The following is a 13,057-nucleotide window of genomic DNA, read 5'->3' on the forward strand; positions in this document are numbered from 1 at the left end:
AGAAGAAACTTCTTCGTGGTGAGGGTGGCAGAGCCTGGCCCAGGCTGCCCAGGGGGGTTGTGGAGTCTCCTTCTCTGCAGACATTCCAACCCGCCTGGACACCTTCCTGTGTAACCTCATCTGGGTGTTCCTGCTCCATGAGGGGATTGCACTGGATGAGCTTTCCAGGGCCCTTCCAGCCCCTGACATTCTGGGATTCTGTGATTCTATGTCTTTCAGTCCTTAAGTTAACTTTAAACAGCTTAACACTGCAATATGCAGACTCCTAGAAGAGTGCGCTGTTTCCCCAGCTGTTTCTAGAACCCAGTATGCTGGGAACAGTGTTAAAGTGCTTTTTCTGTCCTGAGGCAACTGGAAAAAAATAACTTAACCATAGTGCAATACCCAAAAAAACCCCAATTTTCTGCAGGAAGCTGGTGCTGAACAATAATTAAGCGACTTGTAGGCACTTTATGACCTCCAAAATAATCCTTGTGGTTAAAAACAAGTAGGTAACCTGTTATGTTCTCTGTGTTGTAATGGTATTTACGATATCACACACCTGCTGAATTCCTAACACTTAAGTGCTCCTGCTGGGCAAAAAGTTACCGTAATTCTCTAGTATTAACTTAAATATTGGGAAAAATAGAAGCACTTTTAGCATTCCAAGTAACATTCAGTATTAGAGAGGAAGAGACCAAGTGAAGAGGTGATATTAGTAAAAGCTAAAAGCATTCTGGAAGCGTTACCGTAGTATTTTGGACATAAAAACACAGGGGTTTCTGATGCACCATCAGCTACACACTGCGAAGGTGACACCATCCACAGACAGAACAGCCGGCGGGTTGCTCCTGGTTTACCACACAGTGTTAGGCCACGCTCAGAGAGGAGTAAGTCACACAGGTTTATTTCAACCGCCGTTATCCACGATTAATCAGCCTGTTCACTGTTAGAGTCCAAGGCACCGGTTTCTAAGCAGAGTTAAACTACTGCGGTTAACGCAGCTGCCGTGCAGCAGGCGGGCGGCTACGAAGCGATGAGTGGGACGCTAGGTTAGTTTTTTAGATTTGATTCCCGTGGGGCCGGCACGTTTCCCACAGCGTTTTGGGTTTTGTTTTTAAGCGTACGTTACCTCAAAAGATCAACTTTTTGCTGCAGCTCAGCGCACGTGCTTTGCAAGCCGTGCGGCACGGAGTTCCTCTCCTCGGTGGGGTTGACCCCAGCAGCTGTTTTCTCCTTCAGCTTTCTGTTGGGTTCCAGCAGGTCCCTCTTTTCCGATGACGTTTCTGTCACCGCGCTGTCGCTTTGGGCACATTTGCCTTGCTGACCTGTAGACATGGCTCCATGTTCTTCCAGCTTCCCCAGCTGGCATCGCAGCCTTAACTTGTCATTGTGTGCAGTGATGTTCCCTTGGCTATCTTGGACATCTTCTTGGAGGACCTCTGTGTTTTCCTCTCTGAGCTTAATACTTTCCAGCTTACTTTCCTCTAGTTGGCAATGAAGGCTGCTCAGCTTACACAGGTTGTCTTCTAGCACTCTATTTTTTTCAACTAACTCTATCATTTGAGATTTCAGATCCTCATTTTCTTCCTGAATTTCTTCGTGTAGCAACAGAAGTTGAGCCTGTGCTGTTGATCTGCCTTCTAACTCTTTCACCCTTGTCCAAAGCTGAGCTATTACACTTTTCAGGTCACCATTTGCCAACCCAGGAGTGCGATCAAGCTGGACCGAGGCTTCACTCCGTTCTTCAGCCTTCTCAAGCTCAACCTGCAGCTTCAGCGCATCAGAAACCAACCCTTTATTTTTGGGAGCTGTTCTGTGATTTAGCAGGTGAACCTTCTGCTGTTTCACATCCTTGTGTAGTGTTTTTGGTCTGCGACCTCGCTCGAGAGTTTTCTCGAGATCTTTCTTTTCTTGCAGCAGAGGCACCCAAGAAATCAGCTCTTGATTTTCATCACGATCCTGATTGCCGTCGGCTCCCAGCGCCACTTTCCTTCCTTGCATCTGTACCTCAAGGGCATGGCCACCTGCCTGGGCTTGAACAAATGGTTTCTCCAAATCTGAATCAATCTCACTCATTTCTTCCAGGTCTGTGGCATCAGCCTCCAAAAGGAGAAGGACATTTGAATCTGTTCCTTCCTCTGCATCTTTACAGTCGCTGGGTGACCCTTCAAAAATGGGATCTGTGTCGTCAGGCGGCTGAGATGGTTCTGAGCTGGAGCTGGGGGGTCGCAGGGGCTCCCGCTCCGTCGCCCGCAGCCTGTGCTGCAGCCTCAGGATCTCGGCCGCCATCCGGACATTTTCCTTCACCGCTCGCTCGTGCACTTTCTGCAGGTTTAAGAAGACATCTGCATCATCTCCCAGAGGCGCCACACCAGGGAAAGCAGCAATTTTGCTCTTTGCTTTTGCATACTCATCTTCCAGGAGCCTATAATGATTTTGTAGTGCGGAAAAGCTACGGGTCTCCCACTGCAATTTGTGTATTTTCCCTTGAAGGTCTGAGATTTCCAGACTCAGCTTGGCCTTTTCAGTTTCTGCTCTGACACAAATGTCTTGGTTTAAACTCTCCAAAGCAACAAGTTTGGAATTGAGGTCTTCTTTCTCTTGCTTGTATTCACTGTTGAGTCTCTCCAGCTTTTGCCTAACCAGCTTCCCATCTTCCTCCACCACGGATATACGCTCGTCTTTGTTCTTCAGCTCTTTTTCGTGCTCATTTTGGAGCTGCGTTATTTTATCGTTCAGCTGTTTCTCTTGCTCCTCAGCAGCGTTCCTCAGGTCTTGCAGCTCCTTCTGAAGCTGCTCTCTGTCGCACACGAGCTTGTTCACTTCTTCCTTGAAGTTCTTCTCCAGGAGATCTTTCTCCAGGCTCAGGGCAGTTGAAATGGCTTTTTCACTTGCCAGACTCGCCTTCAGTCGCTCGTGGGCTTCAGCAACCTCATCCTTCTCAAACTCCCACCGCGACTTCTCCTCTCTTTGCTGTTCGGCAAGTTCACGCAGCTCTCGCTGGTGACGTCCTTCTAGGTTTTGGATCCTTTCTTCATATTTAGTCACAAGTGTTTGTGTGTCGACAGAAAACTGAGTTTCTGCATGAGATGCTCTTCTGTTATAGTCACTTGCCATTTTTTTCCTAAACACGGTTAACATAATATATTACCAAACTCTGGGCTAACTCGGAGGTTCAAATGCCTTTTCAGGCTGAATAAAATAAATCGAAGCATGATTTGATGGATGTTTCTGAGAGCCAAAGTTACATTTAGGGCAACTTGTTGAAATCTCAGAAATACAAGTCTAATTGCACTGGAAAAGTATAACTCACAAAATGTCCTCGGAAAAGGTTTCATGTACAAGATACACCCTTCTATTAATCCGATCAGATTTGTGGGGGCAGATCATTCTTACCCCCATCTGTCCCTGTCACGGGGCAATTTCAGTTTCTTTTGACACTCAGTCCTGGCTCAAAAAGCATTTACCAGCCACCCCTTGATTTCTTCAGAACAGAACAACTCTGAAAAGCCAAACGCTTTACAAGTACAAAGCAAGGACTTGTAAAGCCCAGGGATCGTGAACAGAGCTCAAATTAATCACGTCTGGTTATGCTTTAACACTATTGTTGCCTCTGGGTGAGCTAAAAATCAATATAAATATCTGAGAAAGGTCAGAGAAAAAGCCCCTGGATAGCAGCCCAGTGCTCTGGAATAAAACAGGTGACAATTAGTACGGGTGAATTAAACATCGGCACTGATTTCTGCACTACACCTTGGTCACCACACCAAGCCATGGAGGTGACAACCACGCCGAGCCACGGAGGTGACACTCACCTTTCCTCCTCCAGGTCCTGCTGGTGCTTCCTCAGCAGCTCCTGTTGGAGCTTCTCCTTCTCCAGGGCATGGAGCTCCGCCATCCTCTCCAGCTGCTCGCGAAAGCCACGTTCCAGCTCTCCCTTCTCTTCCTGCAGCGTCTGCACCAAACCCCTCATCTTCTCTTCCACCCAGACACCGTTTTGAATCAGTTCTTCCCGTTCTCGACTGAACTTCTCATTCACCTCCTCCAGCCTGGCTCTGACGTCTTCTTCGTGCTCCTGCCTCAGTAGTTCTTGCAAATTGGCTTTTTCCTCAGCGAAACTCAGTTTTAGTTTGTTTTTCTCATCGTTGTGTTCACAGTCAAGCTTTTCTTGCTGTTCCCTGAGCAGCGCTGCCTCTCCTTGCAGCTCTGCAATTTGCTTTGTAAGGGCAGCTATTTGCTTTTCCATGACGTGCATCTCCCCAGCGTACTTCTGCCTCAGATCCTCCTGCTCCTTTTCACAGTGGGTTTTCGTCTCGTTTAGCTGCTTCTCGTAATGGCTCACCTGCAAAAAGGAAAAACCAGACGCGATGGTTCATTTCCTACGGAATGTTCTACATAGATGCTTTCTCAATGTTTCTGTATTACGTATTTCCATATATTCTACAGAATATTTTGATCTACACATTCGCATCTTATATTGACTTCACCTGCTAAGAATTCTGTAGTGCTCAGCTTTATTTCTTATTGTGATAAAGACTATTGTGCAGTAGCCAGTGAAATTCAGGCTTTTCCATTAAACAAACTTGTAGCAGAAAGAAAAGAAAGAGAGAAGCAACCAGCAACTTTCAAGCCCCAAATTAGCTTTGCAAATTGCAAGTGGGCTATTTCTTTCATTGATTATTTCACTGATTACTACTTCAAAACCTTCCCCAAATTAAAAGGCAGACAAGGCCTTTCCCTTTAAAAAGGTTTTTTGGTTGGTTTTGTTCCTTTATTGTTCTTGCATGTATTTGTGGTTTTGTGTGGTGGGTTTTTTTAGATTACATTTATTTATTTTACTTTTACAAGTGACATGAGACAAACCCTTAAGGAAAATGAATGATTTCAGCGTAATAATGATTTGGGGGTAATATTTTATCAGTTCCCTTTTCCCACTCCCATCCCAACACAGTTTCAGTGCACCTGTGTTATGCCATACACGAAATGAATAGATTATAGTTCTATACCAACTATAATCATATAAGCATCTCTCATCTGGAGGTAGAAACTGGAAGCTTGATGGGACCCCCATCTTCTGGACCTGAATGACTCCTGCAGAACAACCTTGGACACATCCTGACCAGAGCAAGTCAAGTCTTTCTTGCTTAGAAAGAGCGTGACTAGGACACGATAGCGGCTATGCCAGCTCACTGTAATACCACAGGCACTGCAGGGGAGCTGCCCCAGCCTCCTAAACCCATCTTGTCCCGAAATTTCTCCACATAGAGACAACAGAGAGATTTCTGCACATGTGGAAAGATTAACCTGCAGATGGACATGCAGAAAATCACGGAATAATTTTGGTTGGAAAAGACCCTCAACATCACCAAGTCCAACCATAACCCACCCCTGTCCCTGCCCCATGTCCTGAGAACCTCATGTCCGTCTGTCCAACCCTCCAGGGATGGTGACTCCAGCACTGCCCTGGGCAGCCTGTTCCAATGCCCCACAGCCCTTTGGGGAAGAAATTGTTCCCCACATCCAACCTCAACCTCCCCTGGCGCAACTTGAGGCCGTTTCCTCTGCTCCTGGCGCTTGTTCCTGGGGAGCAGAGCCCGACCCCCCTGGCTCCAAGCTCCTTTCAGGCAGTTCAGAGATCAGAAGGTCTCCCCTCAGCTCCTGTTCTCCAGCTGAACCCCCCAGGTCCCTCAGCCGCTCCCATCACACTTGTGCTCCAGCCCCTCACCAGCTCCGTTCCCTTCTCTCCACTCGCTCCAGCACCTCAAGGCCTTTCTTGGTGTGAGGGGCCCAACACTGACCCCAGGATTTGAGGTTTGGCCTCCCCAGTGCCCAGCACAGGAATGGTCACTGCCCTGGTACTGCTGGCCACACCAGTGCTGGTAAAATCCAGGATGCCGGTGGCTTTTTTGGCCACCTGGGCCAAATGGGGAGCTGACTGCCAATTTTCAGTAGCACAGCTATGATAACAGCAGAGCTTCCATAATCCCACAGCACAGGTCGCATCTCAACACCACTGTACCACTCAAGCACGGCATTTAGCACCACAGGCTCCTGCCAGCAGCTTTTCTAACCCACAATGATCCCACGCCAGCAGGAATGAAGTGGATAATTTGGCTGCAGCAGGCTTGCCAGACAAAAAACACAATACAGCCTCAGCAAGGCTCACTGCTCTCTCCTGAGCTGGGGGGATCTACTGCAGCATTTTAGCAGGGCCTGTTGTGACAGGACAAGGGGTGGTGGCTTTAAACTAAAGGAGGGAGATTCAGGCTGGACATGAGGGAGAAATTGTTGTCCCTGAGGGTGGTGAGAGCCTGGCCCAGGTTGGCCAGAGAGGTGGTGGCTGAACCATCCCTGGAGACATCCCAGGCCAGGCTGGACGGGGCTCTGAGCAACCTGAGCTGGTGAAGATGTCCCTGCTCATGGCAGGGGGGGCACTGGGGGAGCTGGGAAGGGCCCTTCAACCCAAACCATCCTGTCATTCTACAATTCTTTCAGCCCTTTCCATCGCCCACTGACGTTCAGAAAGAGCAGAGAAGGTAAAGCCTCACATACACAGAAAGGTTATAATTTGACCATGAATTAAAAGTCATTTAGGACCATTCCACCTGTATGAAGAGGCTGGAAAAATTGTGAAGTTAAAAAAGCTTACTGTGTCTTCAAGCTCCTGTTTGAGGTCATGTAGATCCCTGTGATGTTGCTCCTTCAGTTGTTCAATAGCCATTTCAGCCTCAATGCTCATATTTAATGGGTTGCAGTCTTCTGAACCAAGTCCTTTAAAACCAGTAATTATATACATATTCTTGAAGCCCAAAGAGACACATTCTCAACAGAATTATTTAATCAATTTAAATTTGTTTAGGCAGCTACTTGCAGCTCTCAAATTCCCATCACACACACAGACAAGAAACTGCAAACATTAACTTCAGCTTTGAATATAATACATCAGTTACATTCCACTTAACGTTAAACAGCAAAACAGAGGCGGTGTTCGAGTCTAATTGTGAAGGTTTGGGTAAGTTTTCGCGTAATTGCCTCTAAGATGTTACAATAAATAACTACAGCGCTGAAGTTGGTGATAGAGGAGATGTGCTTTACCTTGGTCAGGCTCAATACCGCTATTGCCATGAATTTTGAAATCGATGTCGAACTCTTCCGACAGTGAACTCTTCAGCGGGGGTCTGAGCGCTTTGCCTTGAGCGCGGGACTCCTCCAGCTCCGAGTGCAGCTCGTCTATCTGGTCCTGCAGCTCCTGCAAGGGGGAGAAAGAAGCTTGAGTGAAAGCAACCAAGGCAGCTGAGCATCTCCCATGATGAGATGTTGGAGGGGGAATTAGAGGAGGGAAAGACTTGTCAATAATCCTGCCGTCATGCCACAGTCAGCCATCCCCCTATCAGCTAAACATCACCCTTCTCCCGCTTCCAACACATGCATTTCTTACTAAAAGAGCAAAACCTTCTTCAGACTGACAGCTTGGATATATTCTGCCTCTAAAGCATATTGTGCTCCAGGATCTTTCACTTGATTCCTTCTTTCTACAGCCTTTTTTAAACAGCAGCTCAGGAACATTTTCAAACAGTTGAGAAATACCTCCTCAAGCACTTATCGACTTCAAAAATCAAATCAGAAGCAAAAGATCAAATTAGCAAAGAGATACCCTCATTACTGCATTTACCATCTGGTACTTCTGCCCACTTGCCAGCGGAATATCCCGAGTGTTTGTGCCAAATGCCATGTGCTCAGCTCAACGAACAGCGTTTATTGAGGAAAACGAATCCCTGAATGTGTAAACACACAGCTCTGCAGATTTGAAAGGTTTGGAAAGTGAACCCTGAGCACCGATTCGTATCTGCCAGTACTCAAAAAGAATAAATCAATTGCATATTCAAGCAATGTCGTATCAAGAAGCATCAATTCAACAAATATTGCTAGACAATACTTGCTTTCAAATTGCCGTTTCCTAACAGAGCTACCACGTTGTTTGAGATCAGACGGCCTTTTGCCAAGGTAGTTCTTTATTGAATGAAAAGGATCATGCAGAACAGATGAACCGAATGCTCGTAACCGTAGCGCTCATCAGAAAGTAGATATGTAAACAGGTAACTTGCAGGCCCACTTTAAATAAGTATTTCAGCCATGCAAGATTTGGGCAGGAGAAGCCAAACTTTACATTTTCCGTTTTATATTAAGAATATACTACTGGTTTGGAAACAACCAAAACTTGGATATATCTTATTTCTGCTCTTACTTCCCGCAACTCTGAATTGCAAATTTATTTCATAAATCAAAAAACGCCTCGTGTGTAGTTTGCAGAAAGGGCAGATGGGCGCCGGGTCTGCACTTACTCTGCATTGCCGCTCGTACTCGCTTCTCATCTGCGCCAGCCTCTCCTCCTGCAGGAAAAACTCCGCGCTGCTGGGGTCCAGGTCACCAAACTGAAACGGCACCAACGGATCCAGTTATTTTCCCACCTAACAGCCTGGATGCCATTCACAAACCGTCCTGCAGCCTGCGCCCTCTCCCCTCTGGTGTTTGTTATTCGAAATACACAGAATCTGCTCCCCTGCTGGTAGGAGACAATGAGCAACCTCCCTATAAAACACTAACTGCCATCTCACCATAGCTCTCGTGCTAACTTGGATTTCAGACCACAGCTGTCTGGCTTAGCGTATGCACATCCCAACTGGATAAATAGCCCCGACTTTAAAGTAGTTTGGAAAACAGATGCTGGGTGAGAATCCCAGTATATGAGTCTTTGTCTATAGGTGCACACACAAAGAAATGCCTTTGGAGAAGTGATATTCTGAGGAAGAGGTTTTTCTTATGCTGAGGGTGGTGAGAGCCTGGCCCAGGTTGGCCAGAGAGGTGGTGGCTGAACCATCCCTGCACACATCCCAGGCCAGGCTGGACGGGGCTCTGAGCAACCTGAGCTGGTGAAGATGTCCCTGCTCATGGCAGGGGGGGCACCGGATGGGCTTGGAAGGACCCTTCAACCCAAACTATGCTATGATTCCATGATATGATTCTGTGGTACAACCATGATCTGCTGCTCACCTTGGTTTTCACCAGAGTTTAGCAGAGATGCCAGGTAGCACCAAACACCTCATGGATCACCTGCCTTAGAAAGCACATGCACATTGGCTCTACCCACAACTGTGTGCTGGGGAAAAGAATCCCTGCAAATCTGCAGGATGATTTCTTCACTGCAAGGCTCCCAATGTTAAATGGCTTAAAACTACAGCTAAAGTTATCTTTAATTTCCTTAACTGTAAGTCCATCAGGTGGTGCACATCACCAAGGCTTGTGCCTCACTCACATGTGGATAGGCACCCCCAAAACCTCCAGCTACGAGTTAAATGGGCAGCTTGAGTGCAGTAACTGAATAGTGATTTATTCTGGACGCATACGGGGAATAGGAGGATTTACCTTCTCAGCCAGGACGTTTTCCAAGTTCCTCTGCAGTTTGCTTGCCAAACTTTCACACTCGGCCAGTTTTTCTCCTGTCTCCAATAGCTCGCTCTCCAGGCGGCTGTTTTCCTGCACCAAACACACACCCCACAACAGCATCAGCATTTGGAGAAGGAAAACGTTAGCACGTGGTAACTCGCTAGGAAAGAGTCGTCTCCCGGTTGAGTCGGAGTAAATCACTGCTACAAGCTCCAGCCAAAGCGCGGAAATGTGAATTTGTTACCCTCCTGTCACGTCAAACCAGCAACTTTTGCTTGTCAGACACCACCATTTCCTTTAACATTTGCTCAGGTTAAAAAATTTTAAGTTATATGGTAATGCAGCTGCCAGATTCAGAAGAAAGTTGTGACTGAAGTGTTTTGTAATAAAATGTTGGAAAAGGATGCGAATCTGTGGGGTCATGGGTGAATGATACCATTGCATTAGACAGCAGGTAGTTTGTCCAAAGGTATAACAACAAACTTGCTTGAGAGTTCTTTTTTTTTAAGCAATATTTTAAGGTTTATCAAGATATTATCTCCAGGTTGGACAGCAAAACAGCCAGCGGGGCTGCCAGCCTGTCCCATAGCCGTACACACACACACTCTGCACTTGATGGCAGCAGAGATTCCAACTGGAGCCTTATGAATCCAAGGAGTAACCTGTCCAGGCGACCCAAAAAAACCCAACTCTCATGGATACACCTCTATCTTGCTGCTGAAATCACTCTCCACATGCACACTATAGCACAGCCTCTCAACAAGGATGATGTTGCAAGCATCGCTCCCCACTTTTGAGCATCTTTGCCCCTTTTGGGGGAAAATGCCGGCTGCATTTCATTCCCGTTACCTTCAGGGAAAGGGCCAGGCGGTCGCGGGTGTAGTTCTCATCCGTTTTCAGCTTTTCTATCTCCTGCTCCAGCTCCAGCCGCTGTTTATTAGCCTGCTGCAGGATCTGCTCCCGCTCTCTCCGGAGCTCGTTCTTTAATGCTGCGATTCGTTCTTTGTACTCCTCGTCCAGCTTCCTACAGAGACATCACAGGGAAGAAAAGCTTGGAAAAAGAATCAAGATGCAAATCCCGCTGCGAGTCGAACTTGGTGGCAACCAGAGGGCACAAAACCTCTACCTCCATCACCTGAGACCCCGCGATGCCGCAGCGGTGATCCCAAAGAAGAGGGGAGGGCTGAGCTGGGATGGCGTACCTGAGGTTGTACTCGTTCCGGCGCTCGATCGCGGCGTGGTGATCGTCCACTTCCGAGGCCATCAGGGATTTCAGCTTTTCGGCTTTTTCCAAGTCTGACCGCAGCTTCTCTTTCTCTCTGGCCACTTGGTCAACCCGCTCCCTAGGGGAAGGACAGGGTCAGGGCATCCTCCTGGTGCCCTAGAAGGTACTTGCAAGAGGCTTGGCAGAGAAGAACAGCTCAAAAAGCTCTCCACGGGCCTTTTATCATCAGCTGCACTTAGTCACTAGATATGAACTTGCACACAGAGCTCTGGGCCTGTCTTGATATCCCCACAAGTTCCTGAGACCCCAACACTTGAACTCCTCAGCTGTGCTCTAGCCCTGCAAATTGTAGCACTACGCCATTTTTCCAAGACATTTTTTGCCTCATTTACTTGTTCTCATCATTTTATTACCTTTACCACTTCACCCTTACACTACATCCAGTCTGATTTTGATCACAACTTGTAAGATCTGCTACCATGAGCAGCTTTCTTGATGGGAACTTGACAACAAATCTTTGAGTGAACGTAAAAAGGTATTTAGAGATGTAGATGCAAACCAACAGTGGGAAACCTCATCTTGTGAGGTTTCATACAACCTAAGCGGGCAGCTCACAAGCACAAGGGGTAAAACAAAGAGTTAACAAGACACACACAGTCTTAATGACCAGCAAAAGTCATCTATGGTGTCGCATGAAGATCCAGAGGTGGCTGAACCATCCCTGGAGACATCCCAGGCCAGGCTGGACGGGGCTCTGAGCACCCTGAGCTGGTGAAGATGTCCCTGCTCATGGCAGGGGGGGCACTGGGGGAGCTGGGAAGGTCCCTTCAACCCAAACTATCCTATGATTCTACTCAAAGATTTGCAGCACAAATAAAACACCTCTAAAAATAGAGCTTGTGCACGTGGCAGATGGATGCAAACCTGAGGGTGCAAATGCTTCGAGCAAGGGTCCCCAAGTGGGGTGGACAACATGATCCATTGGCGTGTGTGAAGAAATACTTGAGCTTCAGTAGTGCATGTACATAATTTATAAATTAATAAATATACATACAAGGAAATACATATAGGGAAATGTTTCCCGTGCCCTGTACTCTCGCACTGGACAAGCCTGCATGGCAAGTCCAGTGCAAAGTCAAACTGTGTTGACTTTCAAATGGAAAAGGTGAGTGGTGTGCAGTGATTTTGTACCTCACCCGCACCTCTGTCACACAGCTAAATCTGCGGCCATCAATGACCATTGTGGAGTGCAGTGACCATTTCCAGACCACAGAGAGGGGCTGAAAATAGTTTTAAAACATATTTTAAATATATTTTTTCTGTAATAACTGTTTCTGAGTGTTTTACCCACGCAAAACGAGAGAGTTGAAAGTTTCTGCCCAAGCTAACAGAGAACCAACCCTTCCAGTGCCGCTCGGAGAGGTGCTACGAGTTGCCATTAATCAGCTGCTAATTAAGCGTCTGCTTGGCCAAATGGAGAAGGCCGGGAGGACGCGGCAGAGCCGGCGATCCCGGTGACTTACAGCAAGTGTCTGATCTCCGTTTTGAAGCTCGCCAGGGCTGCCTGGTGGACTCCGTTCTTGGTTATTAAGAGCTCGTTTTCTAGCGCCAGCGTCAGCTCTGACAAGTTCACCTTCCCGTCCAAGCTGAAATCCAAAGCCTGCAAGACAACAGCGTCGTTAGAGCAGAACGAGCTTTCCTGCCCTGCAGGAGCCTGGAGACGTTTGTATGTGAAGTGACAGAATAAAACGAGGAGGCTCAGGGAAGATCTTTGCTTGTTGATTAATTTGTCACAAATGCCCATGGGGGGATAAACCAGACATTTCTGTCACCTCCTGACGTTAAAGAGCTGCTGCCAGCTGCGGAGATGGAAAGTGTCCTGGTTGTGCTGCAAGACCAACAGGAAATTAAGCCCACGCCTGATTAAAAGTATTAATTCTCTAGGGGACCTCACTACACTGGCCTTTTTACATGTTAAAACGCCGCAAGAAAAGTGGTTGAAGATGTTCATGTTAAACACAACCAGCTCTTGCAATAGAGACGACACAGGAGAAGCCTCGCAGGAGGTATTTGGTAGCAAAGATCCCACCTCTTTGAAAATAAATCATCGGTAACTCCTTGTGATTTCCTTCAACTTCACTCTAAGTGCAGAAGGAATAATGGTGGGGCTGAAACTCTGCGTACACTGGAGAAACCACCCCAGTGACACCAGTAACAGAGCAAGTTACCAGTGGAAAGCAACGAGCAGAAGCGAAGGTAAAGGTGTGCAGTGCCAGTCCAGCAAAGCCAGTACCAGCTTAGCAAACTGGCCAGCACAAGCCCAGTCTACTAGTGAGTTTTAAAGCCTTGGCAACGGCAGAATTTATTATAACCTGGATATTCAATATCCACGCAGGCATTAAATCC

The 13,057-nt window shown here is 47.2% G+C and overlaps 1 protein-coding gene across 6 annotated transcripts in view; it reads right to left on the reverse strand.

The window, feature by feature from the left end:
- NIN (ninein) overlaps positions 1-13,057 on the reverse strand; it is a 67,823-nt gene that overhangs the window by 23,569 nt on the left and 31,197 nt on the right. For 5 of the 6 annotated variants that reach the window (XR_014184723.1, XM_082059507.1, XM_082059509.1 and 2 more), the window contains exons 9-17: positions 12,175-12,311; positions 10,629-10,769; positions 10,276-10,450; positions 9,406-9,516; positions 8,325-8,414; positions 7,078-7,231; positions 6,632-6,753; positions 3,798-4,324; positions 1,112-3,106 (exon numbers count right to left, since the gene is read on the reverse strand). Coding sequence is in view for 5 of the 6 variants with exons in the window: in XM_082059507.1 (XP_081915633.1) it covers positions 1,112-3,106; positions 3,798-4,324; positions 6,632-6,753; positions 7,078-7,231; positions 8,325-8,414; positions 9,406-9,516; positions 10,276-10,450; positions 10,629-10,769; positions 12,175-12,311 (3,452 nt within the window). In the remaining variant the exon portion in view is untranslated. The remainder of the gene's footprint in view (positions 1-1,111; positions 3,107-3,797; positions 4,325-6,631; positions 6,754-7,077; positions 7,232-8,324; positions 8,415-9,405; positions 9,517-10,275; positions 10,451-10,628; positions 10,770-12,174; positions 12,312-13,057) is intronic. The other variant, XM_082059511.1, reaches the window with a different exon arrangement.

The sequence above is a fragment of the Streptopelia decaocto genome, assembly GCF_964273445.1.
Source record: "Streptopelia decaocto genome assembly, chromosome: 7".
NCBI classification, from domain to species: Eukaryota; Metazoa; Chordata; class Aves; order Columbiformes; family Columbidae; genus Streptopelia; species Streptopelia decaocto.